Source organism: Crinia signifera, chromosome 7, assembly GCF_055691185.1.
Source record: "Crinia signifera chromosome 7, ASM5569118v1, whole genome shotgun sequence".
Taxonomy (NCBI): Eukaryota; Metazoa; Chordata; class Amphibia; order Anura; family Myobatrachidae; genus Crinia; species Crinia signifera.
Window position 1 is genome coordinate 19,568,037 of NC_139223.1, and position 23,246 is coordinate 19,591,282.

General features: G+C 46.1%; 2 protein-coding genes across 3 annotated transcripts in view; one reads left to right on the forward strand and one right to left on the reverse strand.

Annotated features, from left to right (window-relative positions):
* The window catches only part of LOC146019914 (nmrA-like family domain-containing protein 1), a 21,027-nt gene extending 15,320 nt beyond the window's left edge, over positions 1-5,707 (forward strand). Inside the window, exons 3-5 of the mRNA XM_083152566.1 lie at positions 1,057-1,306; positions 2,068-2,258; positions 4,751-5,707. Of these exons, the coding sequence (XP_083008692.1) occupies positions 1,057-1,306; positions 2,068-2,258; positions 4,751-4,930 (621 nt within the window). The 3' untranslated portion in view covers positions 4,931-5,707. The remainder of the gene's footprint in view (positions 1-1,056; positions 1,307-2,067; positions 2,259-4,750) is intronic.
* On the reverse strand, positions 5,569-23,236 carry CDIP1 (cell death inducing p53 target 1). 2 transcript variants are annotated; one of them, XM_083152570.1, is made up of 5 exons: positions 23,111-23,236; positions 16,021-16,124; positions 12,531-12,638; positions 11,110-11,401; positions 5,569-10,641 (listed from the first exon to the last, which is right to left on the reverse strand). In XM_083152570.1, the coding sequence occupies exons 2-5, from the start codon at positions 16,103-16,105 to the stop codon at positions 10,530-10,532; spliced, it is 597 nt and encodes a 198-aa protein (XP_083008696.1). In that variant the 5' UTR covers positions 16,106-16,124; positions 23,111-23,236; the 3' UTR covers positions 5,569-10,529. The 2 variants fall into 2 exon arrangements, with proteins under 2 accessions (XP_083008696.1, XP_083008695.1); XM_083152569.1 differs by having other exon boundaries at positions 16,021-16,121; positions 23,111-23,213.
* Between the last annotated feature and the right edge of the window lie 10 nt (positions 23,237-23,246).

Here is a 23,246-nt window from a genome sequence, read left to right on the forward strand (position 1 = left end):
GGTGTGCGCCAGTGGTGCCTGCAGGTGTGCACCACTGGTGCATCACCTCACCAGCGACCCCCACTAAGCCGCTCCCGCCCCACCTCCACTGTTGAGCCCCCCTCACCTTCACTCCGGCTTACGCCGGAGCTCCCCTGCCGCCGCCATTACTTCGGGAGAGACGGCGGCAGGCTCGAGGATGTTCGGCACGGCTCGGGGGACTCGGGATTGCTCGGGTGTTCAGGCGCCCGAGTCCTCCCGAGCCTGCCGCCGGTCAGTGTGCTGCTATGATCGGCAGCGGAGCAGTGGCAGGGGAGCTCCGCTGAAGACCACTGAAGCGGAGGGGCTGGGGGGTCACAGGAGGGGAGCGCTAGGACTCATCTACCCCATCAGTGGATGGTTTTTCTGGGACAGGAAAAACCTGTCCTATTTAGGTACTCCTGCCCCAGAAAAACTCACCACTGGAGGGGTTAATTGCAATTATGTCCTGCTTAGGTTCATGTTCACCTTTGAAAAATAGTACTGTAGAGTATCTTAGTCCTTATACCTCTCTGCAACTTTATTCCACTATTAAAGCGACAGGATTATAAAGGAATGTGGACTCACACAGTATACATTATATGTGGTTTCCTCTTTTTTTGAAAATAAGCCAAAACATCTTGAGAATAAAGGTTGGAGAAGTGCTAAAACAACGCCCAACCCTATTTGATCCGGGCTTTCTAGTCCCATTCCGAGTATTAGGAAAATCTTATAACTAGAATACTTTTATCCATGGATTCCATCTTGATGATTGGGCAACATGTGCACAGAGACGGTCAGGGATGATGGTTTTGGGAAGTTGCTGTCTCCTGTGGGAACCAGATCATATGGTAATATATAAGAGAGCCTTGTGCTTTCATCTGGTATTAAATACTTACAAAATGTTCTGGACTGAACTAGTTCGGCAAATAGAACTACTAGATCACTATTTGTGTAGGCAGCTGAACCTTGAAATTCATAATTAGTTGACCAGGTGCAGGGATCCACTTCCACAGTTGTTGAAAATTTGAGTAAATTGACACATTTTTTTCTTTCCAGGGAAAATTAGCAGCGGACGTAGCTAAACGTCTTGGCCTGTCCTTCGTGGTCTTCAGCGGCATAGAAAACGTGAAGAAGATGACAGGGGGGAAGCTGGAGGTTCCCCACTGCGATGGCAAAGGGGAGATAGAGGAATATTTTAGAGATCTTGGAGTCTCTATGACCAGTGTGCGGCTTCCCAGTTACTTTGAGAACTTCCCAACCTACTACAGGCCTCAGAAGAACAAGGACAGTGACAGCTACTCTCTGGGTATGGCAGTGGGGTGATGCCTTGTACGGGCATGGTCAAAGGGGGCATAGAGGCTGTCTGTACAAACAGCTGATGGTGCGGAGATGGATCAAATGAGATGTGTCTTTTATAGTGGAGAATGACAAAAGTGGGACAGGGACATGGTTGGGTGGTTTGAGGATTATTATACAGGTATGGAATCCATTGTTTGTAAAGCATGGGGAATACCGATTGGCTGATTAACAAGTTAAAAATGAGGAAACAGAATATAAAGAATGAATAGAATATGCTGGTCGGATCAGAGTCGAACACGCATCTCATACTGAATTTGACCAGGACCATAATCTATTATTGTAGTCAATCTCCTGGATGTCCCGAGGTGGACATGGATAGAAGAACTTGTGGCCAATCAGATTATTGGGTAGGTGAGAACAGGCTACTTGTTTGATTAGGAATGTACAGGACTTGGCCCCTGATTCAGGTTAGCTCGGTAAACTGCGAACGTCTCAGCTTACCAAGCACCAGCGCCGCCACCCACCGTTCCACCAAATCCTCGCCGCCGATCCCCTCAGTACCATCAACACACAGAGATTGAAGACACCTGTAAAATGTAAAAGGATTTTGGTGTAGAATGATTTTGTTTTAAAATACATCTCTATATGAAACAAAGATCATCTCATTTGCTTCCTAGATGTTTCATACCAGTTGCAGAGTCCCCAAAGCTCCAGAATTTTGTACCAACGTCCATATGTTCTACCTTCATTTTCAAAATGTCATTCCAGCCATCCCCATGGGTAACGTCCCGCTGGATGGGATGTCTGTGAAAGACTTGGGTCCCATTGTTGTCAGTATCTTGAAGTCTCCATCGCAATACGCCGGCAAGGACATCGGGCTCAGCACGGAGAGGCTGACGGTGGAGCAGTACGCAGCTATAATATCCAAAGTCACCGGCAAGACCATCACAGATGCCAAAGTGAGTATTGGTGGGTCTATCGATAAATCAGCTGATCCGCCACTGCCACAAATGAAAGAACGACAACGCAGGCGGAGAAGGATGATGTAGTGAGCGAGCAGCAAATATAAAACGCAGAATGATTGAGCGCTGATCTATTATTTTAGATTATCTGTCCAATCTGCAGCTGTTTATAAGGGGTACTCAGCCCTTTAATATATGGCTTAAAAGGAAACAGCGCTTTTGGAAGGTTATTTAATATTGCACCAGCCAGTGTTTCTATAAAACCAAATATTTCATAATACCATTACATTAGTTAAAATCTGTCACACGATTAGCATCCTTTTAATGGTTAAACTGGTGCCAGGATGTATTAGATTTGTTTTTATCAGAAGTTAGATATGTGGCAGTTGTTTATATGTTGCAAGGCTCCAGACTTTGGGCCTGATTCAGACTGGATCGCTGCTGTGTGAATTTGCACGGCGGCCTATTATCGAAACGACTGCGCAGGCATACTGATTGTAGCGCACAAGCGCGAGGCCAAACAGCGACAAAGTTCAGCAGCTGATCTGATCGCAATCCCTTCGCAAGTCGATTGACTTAAAGCCGGCGTCATAAAAAACACCGGCGTTCCCATGGAGGGGGTGTGGCATCAGGTCCGGCCCGATCAACCCGTCTCTATCGCACAGTTGTGGAAGGGTCAGAGTCACACACTGAGAAAATCATTAGATGGTGAATGAGTTGCGTATGGATTTGCAGGTGGCCGCCAATTGGCGATATGTTCACAAGCCCCTTGCCGCCTTGCACAGGACTGGATTTCACTGTCTGGGTGGAATCTATCTGACTGCAGGGCACTGCTACATAGCACGGCAGCGCTCAGGTCTGAATAACCCCCTTTGTAGTAGGAGGGTGGCCAATCCTGGGATTCCTTGGATTAAGCAACCTTAATAGCTATTACATTTAAATAAATTGCACTCCAGAACCCCCCCCCCCCCCAAACCAGCCACCCCGCACATTACTTATATGGTGTGTTTGGTGCACGTGCAGAGAGGCACGGCGGATACGGTGGCCGGTGCGGCAGAAGCGGAGCAGCATGGTGGCGTACTGCGCAGCGTGACCTCTTATTACACGTCACGCAGACTAGATGCACAGGCTAATCTCAGAATTGTAAGCTCCAATGAAATTCCAGCCATTTGAGGACCAAATCCTGGGATCCCGCCGATCCCGGAATTGGCCATCTTAGTTAGTAGCAAACAACTGCTTGTTTTTTCACCTAGCAACTTTTGTTGTTTCGTTGCTTTCAAGTGATACACATTAAGCCTTTTAATCTAGATACAAAATAAACGCACTTCCATCTGGCTCAAAGGTTCCTCCCGTCCTGATCAGATAATTTGGCAATTTATGATAATCTGGGAGCAGGTCTCACCGCCTTTCACCCTCCACGTGAATGCTCCCGATTGCTGGTGCTCTCCCATGATGCACTCCTCTCATGGGAAATGTTATTCTTTCTTCAAAAGGTTAATAGTCCAGCCAGCATAAATCCTCTTCTGAGGAAGCCGCTGATAACAGAAGGAGGCGGTGAAATGCGTTAAGAATGAAAACGACAAGTGTGCTTACTTTGTTACTAACAAAGTCTGAAGCTTTGCAACATATTAACAATTGCTACATTTTAACTTCTGCTATTTGTAAAAGTAATCTTAAAAGATCATCTAATACATGTGTGGGCAACAGGCAGCCCATGGGCCATATGCAGCTCGCGAACAGCTCCTGATGGCCCGGCGCTGCTGTATGTGTGTCCGATGGCGGCTGTGAGTGAGTGAGTGCGCGCGGTGTAGTCCTTTGTATCCGATGCTCAGCCTGTGAGTAGCATGTACGAAAGGCCACAGAACTACGCCACATGCGAACACAGCTGCCATCGGACACACATACAGCAGTGCTGAGCTGCCCACCCCCCACATATCACTACAGCCACAGCGCCGCTGCCGAGGATGGGTGTCGCCGTGACTGCATGGGGTTGCAATCAGCACCATTTTCAAGGCTGGGGGGGCAGGTGTTTGGAACATCTAAAGAGGGGCAGGTGTGTGGCATTACTAATGGGGGCAGGTGTGTGGCATTACTAATGGGGCAGGTCTGTGGCATTACTAATGGGGCAGGTGTGTGGAACACTAAGGGGGAGCTGGTGTGTGGAATGACTAATGTAAGGGACAAGTATAAGGGGCCTACTATTGTGTTGCATGATGTGTAAAAGGGGTATATGGTGTGTTACAATATATTCAAAGACCACACCACCTTTTGAGTGATCACCCCCCTATTTCTGGAGTACGGCCCTCCAATATCTGCTGGAAGTATTAAGTGCCCCCCCCCTTAGCTGAAATAATTGCCCACCCCTGATCTAATATGTCCTGATAAACCAGGAGGCCTCGTTTAACCATTAAAGGAATAAAGGAATGCTGAATGTGTTTTAGATTTAGCAAAAATGTCTGTTTTTTTAACAGATGCTTCTTTGCCCTCAGATTTCTCTAGTGGATTATGGGAACTTGGGCTTCCCGGGAGCGCTAGAGCTGGCCAATATGTTCCGTTTCTACTTAATGAGACCCAACCGGGATGTGGACCTCACCCGCAAACTGAACCCCAGGGCCAGGAAGTTCCAGCAGTGGATGGAGGAGAACAAGGATGCTTTTAAGGACTTGTGAATTATTTACCCGGTATATCCTGTAATTGTAAAATATATCATCCCTGGCCCATGAATGTGAACCAGGGGTAGCCAACAACGGTCCTTGGGAGCTACCAACAGTTAATGTTTTTCAGGCCTCGTCAAAGAAGAAGGAATTAGCTGCACCTGTGGATCTTTTAAAATGTGAGTTAGTTTTGACAGCACCTGTGCACCATCTGGGTGGTCTTGGAAATGTGACAGATAGTAATGACTGCACCTGCACACCAGCTAGGTGGTCTGGTAATGTGACAGTTAGTAATGACTGCACCTGCGCACCAGCTAAGTCAGCTGGGAAATGTGACAGATAGTAATAACTGCACCTGTGCACCAGCTTGGTAGTCTGGGAAATGTGAGATAGGAATGAGTGCACCAGATAGCTAGTCTGGGAAATGTGACAGATAGGAATGAGTGCACCTGTGCACCAGCTAGGTGGTCTGGGAATGTGACAGTTAGTAATGACTGCATCTGTGCACCAACTAAGTAATCTGGAAAAAGTGAACTGTTGGCAGCTTCAGCGGACTGTGAGTTACCGACCCCCGACGTGAACCTTAACATTCAAAGTGAGAGGCCTTCCTCCTCCCCCCCCCCCCCCCCCATTAAGCACCACACAAATCAAGCCAGTAGTCAGTAGTGTTTTAATGCAACTTACTATTAAATAAACATTTCACAGTTAGAGACATCCGTCGCCTTGAGTGTCTATCAGCAACGGACATCGCGTGGTTTAAATTGGCAAAATTTAAAAACTAAAATCAAATAAGTCCACTTGACGGCTGAGCGTGCTGGTGGCAGAAGTACCGTGTTTGTGCAGTTGTCCGGCTGCGGTGGAGATAAAAAGGTGCCCGTCACTTGTACACAGTACATGCAGCTACTCCGCGAGTCAGCAAGACCACTAGCAATTTACTCCGGAGAATTTAAAGCCTCGTGCCTCAGTGACGTCTCTAGTCCTTAGCGATTGGAGGAGCCTAGATGTGGGTGCAGCTCACAAAGATGGCTGTCTATACTGCATGACAAGTGGGTACACATTAACGCCCGCAGGGTCGGCATGCGGCTGCAGTGACCAGCGGCAATTCTTCACTCGGGTAATTGTAGATTACTAGCAATTGTTAGTTTACCAGGCCTGGGATGGGAACAGCGAAAGCAAACAGCAATGTTATAATAGATTAACTCAAAGCATGTACATACTCCTAATCGTGAGAACGTCTAGTCCGGTAAATTACAGAGACCATAGGCTACAGAGGAGGATATTTGTATAAAGGATCACAGAGCATAAAATGATATAATTTTATATGGAATCTCTCTATAACTTATACCCCTACCTGCTCTCCTTACGTGTAGGATCACAAGACTAGAGGCTTGACAAGCCACCTGCATTAAGCTGGGTACACATTAGATGGCATATTGTCCGAGCCTGTGGGACAGAGCAGTATATCACATGCACTCACTCCACCCCCTTCAGATCTGGTATCAACAAGTGTGTATTCCATTCAGCAATGTCGGGCTGGGTATACCTGGGCTAATGTGTATCCGGCTCAGATAATCAGAGTGGAGTTGGACACAGACTGAGAGATAAGGACACTGATGCAGCTACAGATGGACTCACATGGGGAACCCAGTGGGAGCAAATATAAAAGTGAGACAGTACACAGGGTTTTCAAATTCCATCTTCAGGAACCCCAACAGTTCAGGTTTTCCAGGTTTCCTCACGGAATCATGTGAGATAAAGCTCCACCTGTGGATCTTTTAATATGTGTCAATGAGTCATGAATACACTTCCTGGGTGACCTGGGAAATGTGTCAGTGAGTAATGAGTGCACCTGCTGGGTGACCTGGGAAATGTGTCAGTGAGTAATAACTACACCTGTGCATCTGCAGGGTGACTTGGGAAATGTGTCAGTGAGTAATGAGTACACCTGTGCACCTGCCGGGTGACCTGGGAAATGTGTCAGTGAGTAATGACTACACCTGTGCACCTGCTGGGTGACTTGGGAAATGTGTCAGTGAGTAATGAGTACACCTGCTGAGTGACCTGGGAAATGTGTCAGTGAGTAATGAGTGCACCTGCTGGGTGACCTGGGAAATGTGTCAGTGATTAATGACTACACCTGTGCACCTGCCGGGTGACTTGGGAAATGTGTCAGTGAGTAATGAGTACACCTGTGCACCTGCCGGGTGACCTGGGAAATGTGTCAGTGAGTAATGACTACACCTGTGCACCTGCTGGGTGACCTGGGAAATGTGTCAGTGAGTAATGAGTGCACCTGTAGGGTGACCTGGGAAATGTGTCAGTGAGTAATGAGTGCACCTGCTGGGTGACCTGGGAAATGTGTCAGAGAGTAATGAGTACACCTGTGCACCTGCTGGGTGACCTGGGGAATGTGTCAGTGAGTAATGAGTACACCTGTGCACCTGCTGGGTGACCTGGGAAATGTGTCAGTGAGTAATGAGTGCCCCTGTGCACCTGCTGGGTGACCTGGGAAATGTGTCAGTGAGTAATGAGTGCACCTGTAGGGTGACCTGGGAAATGTGTCCGTGAGTGATGAGTGCACCTGTGCTCCTGCTTGGTGACCTGGGAAATGTGTCAGTGAGTAATGAGTGCACCTGTGCTCCTGCTGGGTGACCTGGGAAATGTGTCCGTGAGTGATGAGTGCACCTGTGCTCCTGCTTGGTGACCTGGGAAATGTGTCAGTGAGTAATGAGTGCACCTGTGCTCCTGCTGGGTGACCTGGGAAATGTGTCAGTGAGTAATGAGTGCACCTGTGCTCCTGCTTGGTGACCTGGGAAATGTGTCAGTGAGTAATGAGTGCACCTGTGCTCCTGCTGGGTGACCTGGGAAATGTGTCAGTGAGTAATGAGTGCACCTGTGCTCCTGCTGGGTGACTTGGGAAATGTGTCAGTAAGTAATGAGTGCACCTGTGCTCCTGCTGGGTGACCTGGGAAATGTGTCAGTGAGTAATGAGTGCACCTGCTGGGTGACCTGGGAAATGTGTCAGTGAGTAATGAGTGCACCTGCCAGGTGACCTGGGAAATGTGTCAGTGAGTAATGAGTGCACCTGCTGGGTGACCTGGGAAATGTGTCAGTGAGTAATGAGTACACCTGTGCTCCTGCTGGGTGACCTGGGAAATGTGTCAGTGAGTAATGAGTGCACCTGTGCTCCTGCTGGGTGACCTGGGAAATGTGTCAGTGAGTAATGAGTGCACCTGATGGGTGACCTGGGAAATGTGTCAGTGAGTAATGAGTGCACCTGCTGGGTGACTTGGGAAATGTGTCAGTGAGTAATGAGTGCACCTGTGCTCCTGCCGGGTGACCTGGGAAATGTGTCAGTGAGTAATGAGTACACCTGCTGGGTGACTTGGGAAATGTGTCAGTGAGTAATGAGTGCACCTGCCGGGTGACCTGGGAAACCTGAGGAGTGAGTTTATGAACCAAAGCACTGCTGTCACTGGTAACATATCATCCGTATATTTACCAATATGTACAGTGAGTGGCCCAGCACTAGACAAGTAATGGGCTGCTTTATCTCTTGTGCATTTCAGTTATGTCTTCAACCGATATCCTATTAGAGAATACGTATTTTCGGCTGATGAAAACGGACGGATGCTGCGATTAATGACCGATGGTCATTATCGCGGTACCCAATTAGCGAATGTTTTTACCAGCCGAAAATGGACCCACGATCGCACGAAAAACACATGAGATCGGGGGGGGGAAGTCCCTGATCCCATGTGTTTCCGCAGGTCCCAGTGGCTGCCTATCGGGGACTATGCTTGGCATGCCTAAGGCACTATGGCATAATACCAGATAACAGCGGGTATCGGGAGATGGGACGCCAGCATCGGGGCTACAAGAATAACCCCTGGTGCACCTATTAGCACCGCTGCTGATAGGATATCACCCACACTGTTTTGTTATTGTTCCTGGATAAGTTGTATATCGTGTTATAACACGGGGCAAACAATGCAACCACATGGCTGAAAAGCACAGACGATATTACAGCTGGAGGACGGCCTGCAGAAATGAGGATTTCTGCTTTGAAGCTGTGCTGCCGACAGGCCAGATGTGGACACGGGTAAGGACAGGAACAATCCATCTAATAAAATAAAGAAGTGGCATAGGTAACTGTGCGCAGATAACGGTGAGCAGCAGCCGTATGTCTCTGAGGACCACAAACTGCTGAGTGAGCGATGTCTCTGCTTGTTAGCTAACGGAATTGTTACAGTTAAAACCTTGCTCAGTGCCCAGCGTATGACTGGCCGACCACTCAATACTATTATATATCCAGAAACCTGAGAAAGAGTATCCATAGATCTGAGTGTACCAAGGCCTACGGGATAAATGAAAGTACACAACGGAAGCGATTCCTGACACATATTTTGTGTTATATACAGTTGTCAGAACTACACTACATAACGGGGCTCCGTAGGAGATGCAGCAGAACATTCCCAGATACGGACCAGCAGCTCTATGCATTCTCAAAGTGCGCTGCAGGGAACGGGGGACAGGATTCCATGCGCTGCAGGGATAAAGTGTCACGGTTACATCTATTCACAGCCAAAACAGCACAGACCCTACTGCTTCCACTCGCAGCCAATCAAGAGGCTTGTTTAAAGCAGCAATTCCATGAAAATGATTTATTTTTGTGGCTACCATGGCAACCACAGTCACATGGTGCAGCACGCAGAGAGGCTTTTGAATGAGTCGGTGTACACTGTGAACTCCTCCCCCTTATTACCACTGGAACCATGCCATGGTGAGGGCCTGTGTCTGTGTGGCAGACGGACTGTGTTTGGTAGTTGTACCCGTCTACCTACCAGAGACGTCAAATAGAAAATAATGATTCGTAGAAGATCAACGAAGAAACATTAGTATCAGATTCATGATTAAAAAGGACTTAATTTGCTATTTAAATAAAAAAGAGAAACAAAAACTTCTATAGCGGATTGCTGCTTTAAACACCTGCCCGCTAGCGGCACATTGCATTTTATCCTAGTTAAACCGATAGTTAACAATTAATATTATTTAAGGTGTTACCGACCCATTTCTTCTTCTTCAACATTAGTGTTGGACTTCACAAAAACCCAAAACACCACAAATATCTGAGGTAGCCAGAATGGGCCTGGAGAATGAATAAAACACACAAAGTAATATAAATAACATGAGAATGCCCCACTAGTCATCCGAACTTCCTTCCCTGGAGGCTATCTATGACACGGTCAGGGGCAGCGCCAGTTAGCTCCTGTACACACCAGCGGCTTCCCTGCCAATCGGGTTAGACTAGCTACACTAGCAAAGGCTTTGACACACTGACCGCCTAGACCTACAGAATCGGAAAAGCATTGCATGCCTTATTCAACAAACGCCTCCTGCTGGTCACCAGGAGAAGACACATTATGGACGTCAGCCTGACATGATTTCTGTCTTCGTGTTAAGGGAGAGCGCCGAGTGAGCGACCCAGCCGTATTCAGTCTCCAGAACAAGATCATTCACAGCGTTATAGTGGCGATGGGTGGACGGAGGAGGACGAGATGAGATTGCAGCTCTGAGATGAATCGGACAAAAAGGAGATCTGGTGGGGATGCTTCTAGCCCATTCTTCTGTACGTGTAGATGTAAGCGCGACAGTTGGGGCAGGTGTGAGTGACATCCTTCAGGTCATTGATCATACAGGGGATGAGACAGCAGCCCAGGTCGCATCTGAGGGGAGAAAACAGGGAACGGGGGACGTAAAGTAACCACAGCTGGCTGGCAGGAATACAGACTCTAGCACCTTCATGTACATGCATGTTATGGATCAATGTTTTCAGACGCAATCCTCCTTCACAAGGGTCTGGAGCAGTAGGAGGGGGTGGGGGGTAGACACATGGCACCGTTCTGGATTAATAATGTACTTCGTTAAATATTACATGGGCTATAATTCCTATACTGCATTATTGTTGTTTATTCAACTAGGAGCCTGCTGGCCCACAATATTACCTTGTAATATATATAATTTATAACTCTGTACGCCATGACATCACCAAACAAATGGTCACTGTTTCCTAGTGAAGAAAGAGGCTGAAGCATGCTTCGTAGCTACAGTGCCATCTTGTGGTATACTGTGGTTGCTGCATGCTTACATATAAACTCATAGACCTGCCGATACCACCCAGCCGCCGCACTTACCCCACGAAGCAGCAGAAGCAGCACAGCAGGAAGTTCATAAGTCCGATCTCATGGCTGATTTTAGTGACGATGGGCTGCTGACAGTGAGGACACACCGTCTGTACCGGGGACCCCTGGAATATCTCCCCCTGTAGAACCGTCACCGTAGTGGTAGCAGAGGCAGCGTTGGCTCCAGGTGGCACGATGACGGTGGTGGCATGTGTCCCGGGCGACGGAAATGGGGCTGGATATTGGCCAGTGGTTGGCGGGTAGTAGCCCATTGGTGCGTAAGGCCCAGGAGGAGGGTAATAACCTGCCAGAGAACAATGACTGCTTTATTTAAAAGATATTACATATACGCTCATTATATATGATTACATCAGCTGTGGTGAAACTACAAATCCCAGCATGCCTTGCCACTGTTTTAGCACTTCCTGTGGAAAGGCATGCTGGGGCTTGTAGTTTTACAGCTGTAGAGCCACAGGTTGCCTTTGTCTGGTATAGGGGTTTCTGACCAGCCAGGGATTGCAGCCATCCCACCCCAGCTGGCATTGGCCCTGCAGAACTACATTCCCAGGCCTTTGTCATACACAATGCCGTGTGATACAGGTGATAGTATGAGGGTTAGACACAAATATACGTTTCTAAACCAATCATAGCAACATCAGCTGTGTAGCGCCACCGCGGCTTCTGCTCAGAGAGCAAGGGACCCGGTATCAGCGGGCAGCCACTGCGTAACCAAGAGAAGGGAACAGGGCAGGATAAGGTGCAGACAGAACAGGGTGGTCAGTGCATACAAATACAATGAATGGGAACACCTGCTCTAATGCATTGGGCCATTGGTAACAGGGGCATAGGATCTGGCATAGAGCCGCAATGCAATCTCTACGGTTAATGTCAGCAATAGGATGAGCCGTATGGCAGATCTCTGTGACAATTAACGATGCTTTGTCTTAGGACGTCACCTTTCTTCAAATTCCTACTAGTGCTGCCCTGTTCGCCTATAAGGGCTGTCAGTGCGAGCTGGAGGCGTGGCTTGGTAAGTAGGCGTCCAAGGTCACAGAGGAAGAGCGCTGCCTGGCTCATCTGCTCCTAGTTACCACACTCATGCCTCCACTCTCTGCATGCATCTCCACTGGAGCGCAGACTGCACAGTGCAGCCTGCAGAGCGCCGTGCCACTCTGTGTCCTAGGCTCGGCGCTCTGCAGGTTGCACTGTGTATTGTGCGTGCCTGGCTGGGGGGCCGCCGGGTGGGGGAGGCTGTGTGCGGCTGCGGGGGTGGTGGCACCATGCCGCTGTGGGCCTCCATAGGCCGGGGCCCGGGACAGCTGTACCCACAGCACCCCCCTGTTGGAGGCCCTGGTGCAATGTTCTGTTGCCCACATACTTTCACCGACATTATCCCAGAATATTTTTCTTTGTGAGAACGTTAAACCTCTTACCTTGGTTTGGCGCAATGTAGCCGGGCGTGGCCTCATACGGAGGCGGTCCTGACTCTGGGGGTCCAAAAGGCATGCTGGGAGGGTAGGCCCCGTGTGGCTGTGCGTTATCTACAAGTGAAATAGACAATAAGTTGTGTAACTGTACAGTATGGTGCGTACACAACACTGTATACTGTAGATATGCACAGACTACGCACACAGACAATGCACACAGACTACGCACACAGACAACTCACACAGACTACGCACACAGACAATACACAGCTAGCATGTTACAGCTAGCAAATGAATATATATGGGATAATAGCAAATGAATATATATGGGATAATAGCAAATGAATATATATGGGATAATAGCAAATGAATATATATGGGATAATAACACACAGACAACGCACACAGACTACACACAGACAATGCACACAGACACTGCACACAGACAACGCACACAGACTACTCACAGACAATGCACACAGACTACACACAGACACTGCACACAGACACTGCACACAGACTACACACAGACTACACAAAGACAATGCACACAGACACTGCACACAGACAACGCACACAGACTACTCACAGACAATGCACACAGACTACACACAGACACTGCACACAGACTACTCACAGACAATGCACACAGACTACACACAGACAATGCACACAGACTACACACAGACACTGCACACAGACTACTCACAGACAATGCACACAGACTACTCACAGACAATGCACACAGACTACACACAGACACTGCACACAGACTACTCACAGACAATGCACACAGACTACTCACAGACAATGCACACAGACTACACACAGACACTGCACACAGACTACTCACAGACAATGCACACAGACTACTCACAGACAATGCACACAGACTACACACAGACACTGCACACAGACTACTCACAGACAATGCACACAGACTACACACAGACACTGCACACAGACTACTCACAGACAATGCACACAGACTACACACAGACACTGCACACAGACTACTCACAGACAATGCACACAGACTACACACAGACACTGCACACAGACTACTCACAGACAATGCACACAGACTACACAAAGACAATGCACACAGACTACACAAAGACAATGCACACAGACTACACACAGACAACGCACACAGACAACGCACACAGACTACACAAAGACAATGCACACAGACTACACAAAGACAATACACAGACAATGCACACAGACTACACACAGACAATGCACACAGACTACACACAGACTACACACAGACTACACACAGACTACACACAGACTACACACAGACACTGCACACAGACACTGCACACAGACAACACACAGACTACACACAGACTACACACAGACAACGCACACAAAGGGGCTGTGTACATACTGATGACTACGACCATAATCCTAGAGAAGACACTTATTCACACTAGGGATAGACCATTGAATGGTAACCAGACACCAAGTCATGTGATGCAGGAGGAGGAGCTTCGCGCATGAGCCAATGAGGGAGGTTATTCTGGTTGACAGACAAAGCTGATCTCAGTGGCCCCCTGCCCGCCAGCCCGCCATGCACAGGATTTTTTTTTTTAAGTAAAAGAAAATGCTGCCGAGGGAGGCAGTGTAATGGAGTCCCCTTGGGTGCCGCCTACCCGATTTCCATTGGTTGCAGGCAGGGCAGAAGAGTGGATCCAGCGCGGCTGAGGGAGGAGGAGGCACGTCTGGTCATGAGCTGGGGAGTTGGTACCCGGCGAAGCTGCGGGAGGAGGAGACGCAGCTGGCAAGAGCAGGGGACCCGGCACTGGAACTGCAGGAGGAGGAGGCACAGCTGGTGGAGGGGACCCTGCGAAACTGCAGGAGGAGGCATGGATGGTGGAAGCAGGTGACCCGTCAAAGCTACAGGATGAGGAGGTACATCTGGCGGGAGCAGGGGACCTGGCAAAGCTGCAGGCATTACTGGGGGCATTGTGTGTGGGGCATTACTGGGGGCATTGTGTGTGAGGGGCACTGCTGGGGCATTGTGTGTGAGGGGCACTGCTGGGGCACTGTGTGTGAGGGGCACTGCTGGGGCATTGTGTGAGGGGCACTGCTGGGGCATTGTGTGAGGGGCACTGCTGGAGCATTGTGTGAGGGGCACTGCTGGGGCATTGTATGTGAGGGGCACTGCTGGGGAATTGTGTGTGAGGGGCACTGCTGGGGCATTGTGTGTGAGGGGCACTGCTGGGGCATTGTGTGTGAGGGGCACTGCTGGGGCATTGTGTGTGAGGGGCATTGTGTGTGAGGGGCACTGCTGGGGCATTGTGTGTGAGTGGCACTGCTTGGGCATTGTGTGAGTGGCACTGCTGGGGCATTAGGTGAGGGGCACTGCTGGGGCATCATATGTATAAGCAGGAGTACTGCTGGCATTATGGTCTGTGGCATAATGGGCATCAGTGTGGGGCATAATGTGCAATGGGCATAATTTTGTGTGGATTAATGTGTAATGGGCATCACGGTGCGGCATAATGTGTAATGGGCATTATGGTGTATGACATAATGTACAACAGGTATTACGGTGTGTGGCATAATGTCTAATGGACACTATGGTGTGATGCACAATGTGTAATGAGCATTACGGATAAACAGTGTAACAGTGTATATTTAAGTAGCCTTTCATTGTTTGGGTTTGATCTGTGAGGCATACTATTTCACTGTGTGGGCCTTCATGTTTATATGTCATTGTGCAGCCTTCAGTCAACTTAAGCGTGTGAGGACAACGACCATTCCTGCGGTAACCAATGTCTGGTCATGCAGGTTGCAAAAGAGGTGTCAGGTAATTGTTTTCCTGCTAGTTCGCACTCGTTATAATTAGACCACACCCCTTATAATTAGGTCACACCCGTTTTTGGGAGCGCGCCTACGGCGCGTGCAATTTATTCAATATCAAATTATATATGGGGGGGGGGGGGGCACATATTTAACTGTTTGCACTGGAACCCAAATTGGCTGCTGATAACTTTTAGGGTGTGTGTGTGTGTGTGTGTGGGGGGGGTTATGTGCTGAGTATGGGCGGCTGTGCCAACTATCTATGAAGGACTGTGCTGACGTTATAGGGGAGCTGTGATTCTATGGGGCTGTCCGAAATTCCGTAGGCGATTTTAGTGGCCCTCGGGCTTCACTGGATTTTTTTAGGTGGCCCACGCTGTCTTAAAGGTTGAAGACCCCTGATCTACACGGTGTGGGTGCACAAGGTCACTGCCTCCACTAGGGGTCAGCGACGGGTACACTTCAGTACCAGCGGCTGTGCCTGGTGCCAGGGTTTGTCACGTCTTGTACAGAAAACTAGATTTCCTCTAGCAGACCATGGGCCAAAATGTGATAAAATGGAGAGTGAGAAACCACCAGCCAATCAGCTCCTGACTGCCATGTCACAGGCTGGTTTTGAAAAATGTCAGGCAGGAGCTGATTGGTTGGTTGTTTATCACTCTTGACGCTTTACTGAGGTTACCTTCCATGCTGGGCGAGCCATGCTTCTCCTCCAGTAATGGGGCTGTCGGACCCCCGGGATAAGGAGGGGGAGGGTCACTCGCCATTGCTCCAAAGATGTATCTGCTAACAGAGAAAATACATCAATATCTCATATCATACACAAATTGTCACTGAACAAAGTGGGCCGTATTCACACCTGTGGCAAGGCTGCAATTTGAGAAAACCATGCTGCATTGCAGGTGGGGCAGATGTAACAGGTGCAGAGAGAGAGAGTGTTAGATGTGTGGGGAGTTATATTGTTTCTGTGCAGGGTAAATACTGGCTGCTTTATTCTTACGCTGCATTTTAGATGTCAGTTTCCACACAAACCACCCAAATGTATTTCTCTCTGCACCTGTTACATCTGCCCCACCTGTAGCCTTGCCAACAGGTGTGAATAAGGCCCGGTGTGCGGAATAGATCATTCTGTTCCTGTGAATCTAAGTTATAGACGGTCTCAGTATCTCCCAAGGCCATGAGCTGGCTGGGCAATTAAGCATTCATTAAATGAAAGGGAGAAGACCACAGCAGTGTATTTGGCTGCAGGAGAACCATTAGCAATAAGGCGGAGAGGAACATTAATACTGCGAGCAGTGGAAAGCCGGAGACGACTCGTTACTGACGGTCATTTATCGAGCACATACATTTTGTATGATACGAATACACAAACGCACCCTTCCCATTAACCTTTGCATACGCCCTTAGCCACCTTCTGCGTACGTGGGTCATTTGTTGATGGAAAAATGAGCTTATGTACTGTACTTAGTTACGGCGGCACAAAATGGCAATCTTGTGGGTAACGTGAGTCACAGGACACAAGAACAGCTTTTACTGAATGCCAAAAAAAAAAAAAGAGACGGGCTAAGAAGTTACAGCTAGCAAATGAATGATATATATATATATATATATATATATATATATATATATATATATATATATATATATATATATATATATATATATATATATATATATATATATGATCCGTCGGGACCGGCACTCCCCGTTGCTGAATAGGAACAGTTAGGCCCTGGTGCCTTCCCAATTGCATGGGAGCATACACATCAATATCGAAGAAGGCGGCACTCAGAGATGGTATAAAAGGTGAAACCTAAACAGGTTTATTAGTAGTGCGGCAACGTTTCGGGGCTGACCCCCTTTCTCAAGCCAAAAAAAACAACAACTTGTTGTTTTTTTTGGCTTGAGAAAGGGGGTCAGCTCTGAAACGTTGCCGCACTACTAATAAACCTGTTTAGGTTTCACCTTTTATACCATCTCTGAGTGCCGCCTTCTTCGTTATTGATATATATATATATATATATATATATATATATATATATATACACGCTGGAGAGGTGCTGGCACTCGGTTTCTGTAGTGTTGATCTGCCCGGTGCCCTCGGAAGGGACCTACCGCAGTGGGACCCGAAATATGTGTAGGAGAGGGTCGCGGCACTCGGGACTGACGGAGAAACAGACGACTGGAGCCAAAAAATTGGTTGACGTTTCAGCCTTTTTATTCAAGGCTTTTTTCAAAACAGCTTACAAAAAAGCCTTGAATAAAAAGGCTGAAACGCCAACCAATTTTTTTGGCTCCAGTCGTCTGTTTCTCCGTCAGTCCCTGCTTGTCTGTGTGAGCTTCTTCTTTGAACAAAGCCCGTGAGAGTGCCGCAGCCTCCCGCTGTCTATATATATACAGGTTGAGTATCCCGTATCCAAAATGCTCGGGACCAGGAGAATTTTGGATAACGGATTATTCCGTAATTCGGAATATTTTAATATTTCAATGATGTATTTTGAAGTATCTTGCATGTATGCTGTATAAACACATAATATACACACAAATATATTTTATTACCACATAAAATACACACAAATATATTTTAATTGTTCAAAAAACAAGGTTTCAAAACGTGAAACAAAATGTGTGTACTATCTCAGCACTGAATTTGAATGCCAAGCAATCATTGTCTTGCACATATATAGTGCCAGTTACATATCATGTCCCCAGTGATGCTGTTACAAATGTCCCCAGTGAGTTTTTAGCAAAAAAATTTTTTCTCAACATATATATATATATATATATATATATATATATATATATATATATATATATATATATATATATATATATATATATATATAGGATAATGTAACCCTCTACTGTTATTATAAGGAAGGCAATCAGTCACCGAGCACCACAACCAATTATGATGCGTTTGTATCATGATACAAAGGTGACCTGTAATATCCTTTGTTGTACAGGCCGGTTTTTCCTTATCCCACACACGGATCCTTACTGAACAATGACGCGATGACTTCACAATGCAGCGAATAATAGTTACAGCTTATGTACAAATCTGCAGCGTGTCACAATTATTATTTGCACAATGTGAATGAGTGTTGATATACTATTACACCAACATATGGCAGTGACTCACAGATGCCACAGATGCATTTACTAAACCATAGCAACCAATCAGCAACGAGCGCTCATCTGCCGAGAGAGAGTGAGGCAATGCGAGGGCGAGTCTAATTGGTAGCTATGGTTGGCTGTAAATGATCCCTAGAGACTCACCTACGGGGAACCCAATTAGCACAGGCAGGTAATGTGCAGGTGCCGCGGCAGCACCTGAGACAGGTGTGCGATTGGTGAGGAAGTAGCCAGACCGTCATCATTTATAGGGTTGGTTTGTTGTACGAGTTCTTGTTGCTGCAGCAAATTACATTGGGTCCCTCAGCAATTAAGGCGGTTACGTGTCCCCCTCCTCACACGAGACTTGGGCAATTACCAAGAGGGAGAGGCTGTGCTGAGAGGGGAACAGTGTTCTCTGCAAAATATTGTTCTGCACAAAGCCAAGGACCAGATTTCAGTTTTGTTTTATCCACTTTATATTGTGTAAAGATATAAATCTCAATGTAACTGCCCAGAAGTGTTACTTAGTGGTACAATGCACACAGTACCAGGCACTCCAAAGCACATGGGGGTAAGTATAAATCTTATCTTAGGACAGGAATAAGCTGGCATAGGGACTGGCGAGTCCTGCAGATATACACGGCGCTGTACCCCCATCACTTCCCTACAAGATCCTTAGTGGAGCCAGGGAAGGGGGGGTCTATGCTCATTGTGACTCTCCACTGTAGAAGGAAATGTTCTGGATCCACAGTAGAAAAAATATTTTACAGGCAGCCAATGAAATATCTAATAACAAATACTTGATACCCCTCAAAGCCCTAATACAGGTGGCAGGATTCCACAAATTGCCTATTTCAGGGTAAGGGAATCATAACGGACTATATATATATACATACACATACACACACGAGGGTGGATCAATATGATCCTGTTTCAAGGATGAAGACAAAATTTTTCACCAAATTCTTTTTTATTTTTCAACAGAATCTCCTCTCACGGTAATACACTTTCCCCAACGTCCCTGCCATTTCTTTAAAACTTCTAAAAAAATTCGATTTGTCAAACTCATGTAGGCTTCTGAATTTTTTCACGTGAGCCACGTTTTCAGGGTAGTGAACAGAAAGACGTTGCAGGGAGCCAAGATGGGCAAGTACTGTGGATGTGGCAGCAATTCATGCAATTTGGCAGATGGGATGGGATGAGGGAGCTGGTGCTTTGTCGTGGTGGAAAAAAAACTAACCTATGAATCAATCTGAGATTTGGTATGGCGTGGTTTGAAAGATGGTAGCACAGAATACTAATACCAACTTTCCTCAGCAACGCCACCTATATTCAAACACAGGTGCTTATTGATCCACCCTCTTATATATTTGGGTGCATGGTGTGGGATAACTGGAATGGAGGAAGGGCCTTGGTATAGGCCTGAGGGACTGTTTGTATAACAACACCACACTTGGAAATAACATTTTTATCTCAATGTATCACTGGTGTCCAAACACTTCAGTGTTGAATAAACATAAATCAGGCTGGGACCAGCTCTCCCAAACAATGCACAAGGGAGCCAGGAGTGGCTGTGTCTGTATGCGAGTATACCAGGAACCAGCCAGGCCACTGATATGTAACATGTGGCCACGAGGATATGTAGACCACAGATAGTACCACTGATCACACTGACTGCATCAGTACAACAGTATTGCAACAGTACAGTAATAACGGGTGCCGGACGGCTCCCCGACAGTCGGGATTCCGACAGTCATTACTCCGACGTCGGAATCCCGACTGCTCCCTCGTGGGGGTCCACGACCCCCATAGAGGGAGAATAAAATAGGTGGCGAGCGCAGCAAGGGCCTTCATTGCGCTCCCCCCGCTGTGCAGTCGGGATTCCGACATCTGAGTAATGACTGTCTGTGAATTGTACCACACAGGAGTGTAATACATGGTACACTACAGGAATAATACAAAGAGGTGCAATACATAGTACAGTAATAACACACAGGGGTATAATACATGCTACAGTACAGTAATAAAACATGTATTAACACACAGAGGTATAATACATGGTACAGTAATAACACAGGGGTATAATACATGCTCCATTACAGTAATAACACATGGAATAACACACAGGAGTGTAATACATATTACAGTACAGTGATAACACAGATTATAATATATGCTAACAGTTGTAATAACACACAGAAGTATAATACATGTTATAGCACATAGATGTAATACTGTACACGCTACACTATAGTTCTAACATACTACTATAGTAGTTTTTTTAATAAATTTGCAAGAATTCCTGTAGTGTACCAAAACTTTTTTTGCGTTGTCATTATGGGGTATTGGTTGTAGCATTTTGAGTACAAAAGGAATTTATTCCATTTTGGAATGAGGATTTAACATAACAAAATGTGGAAAAAGTGAAGCGATGTGAATACTTTTCCAGATGAACTGTACATGTTATAAAAGATGGAATGACACAGAGAATAACACACAAAGGTGTAATACATGCTACACTAAAAGTAATGACACATGTAATAATGTACAGAGATATAATATATACTATAACAATGTAATAACACACAGGGGTGTAATATATGATACAGTAAAGTAATAACACACAGGGGTGTAAAAGATGGTACATACAATAATAAACACATGTAATAACACAGGGGTGTAATACATGGTACAGTACAGTAATAACACGTGTAATAACACACAGGGGTATAATGCATGGTACAGTACAGTAATAACACAAAGGGGTATAATACATGCTACAGTACAGTAATAACACATAAGGGTGTAATACATGCTGCCCTACAGTAATAACATATGTACACAGGGGTGTAATACATGCTGTAGTACAGTAATGACATGTAATAATACACAGGGGTATAATACATGCTACAGTACAGTAATAACATACACGGGTGTAATACATGCTGCAGTACAGTAAACTGAAGTACAGTAGTGCTGAAGTACAGTAAGTAAACACGCAGGAGTTTAATACATGGTACACTACAGGAATAACATGTAACACCACAAAGGAGTGTAATACATGGCACACTACAGTAATAACACACAGAGGTGTAATACATGGTACAGTACAGTAATAACACACAGGAGTGTAATACATGGTACAGTACAGGAACAACACATGTAATAAACACAGGGGTATAATACATGCTACAGTACAGCAATAACATCTAATAACACACAGGCGTATAATACATGCTGCAGTACGGTAACAAATGTTATTATTACTGTACCATGTATTAGACAGGAGTGTAATACAAGGTACAGTACAGGAATAACATATAATAACACAGGCGTATAATACATGCTGCAGTACGGTAATAACACATGTAATAACACACAGGAGTGTAATGCATGGTACAGTACATGAATAACACACAGGGGTAGAATACATGGTAGAGTACAGTAATAACATAATAACACAGGGGTATAATACATGCTACAGTACAGTAATAACACACAGGCTTATAATACATGCTGCAGTATGGTAATAACACATGTAATAACACACAGGGGTATAATACATGCTACAGTACAGTAAAAACACATGTAATAACACACAGAGGTGGAATACATGCTGCAGTACAGTAAGAACACACAGGGGTAGAATACATAGTACAGTAATATCATATGTAATAACACACAGGGGAGTAATACATGTTACAGTACAGTAATAACACATGTAATAACACACAGGGGTAGAATACATGGTACAGTACAGTAATATCATGTGTAATAACACACAGGAGTGTAATACGTGGTACAGTAATATCATTTTTAATGACAAACAGGGGTGTAATACATGCTGCAGTACAGTAATAACACACAGGAGTGTAATAACATAATAACACAGGGGTATAATACATGCTACAGTACAGTAATAACACACAGGCTTATAATACATGCTGCAGTATGGTAATAACACATGTAATAACACACAGGGGTATAATACATGCTACAGTACAGTAAAAACACATGTAATAACACACAGAGGTGGAATACATGCTGCAGTACAGTAAGAACACACAGGGGTAGAATACATAGTACAGTAATATCATATGTAATAACACACAGGGGAGTAATACATGTTACAGTACAGTAATAACACATGTAATAACACACAGGGGTAGAATACATGGTACAGTACAGTAATATCATGTGTAATAACACACAGGAGTGTAATACGTGGTACAGTAATATCATTTTTAATGACAAACAGGGGTGTAATACATGCTGCAGTACAGTAATAACACACAGGAGTGTAATACATGCTGCAGTACAGGAATAACACATGTAATAACAAGCAGGGGTATAATACATGCTACAGCACAGTAATAACACACGGGTGTCATACATGCTGCAATACAGTAATAACACATGTAATAACACACAGAGGTGTAATACATGCTGCAGTACAGTAACAACACATGTAATAACACACAGAGGTGTAATACATGCTATAACACATGTAATAACACACAGGGGTGTAATATATGCTGCAGTACAGTAATAACACATGTAATAACACACAGGGGTGTAATACATGCTGCAGTACAGTAATAACACATGTAATAACACACAGAGGTGTAATACATGCTATAACAGCTCGCACTCACCTCACCCCGCACCTCTCCGGTCGCTGTCCTGTTTACTCCCCGTCCGCACTGCACTCCGGGAACATAGGCCCCGCCCCTGTCCTCGGACTACACCTCCCAGCAGACACTGGGCGGCCAGGCTCCGCCCCTAGCCCGT

What these genes read in the sequence shown, in the direction of transcription:
- CDIP1 (XM_083152570.1), bottom strand. Translation starts at nt 16,105, where the DNA reads ATGGCGAGTGACCCTCCCCCTCCTTATCCCGGGGGTCCGACAGCCCCA. An exon ending in CTACATTGCGCCAAACCAAG is followed by an intron (nt 11,402 to 12,530) that starts GTAAGAGGTTTA and finishes GTTCTCTGGCAG; the next exon opens with GTTATTACCCTCCTCCTGGG. An exon ending in TGCTTCTGCTGCTTCGTGGG is followed by an intron (nt 10,642 to 11,109) that starts GTAAGTGCGGCG and finishes TTCTCCCCTCAG; the next exon opens with ATGCGACCTGGGCTGCTGTC.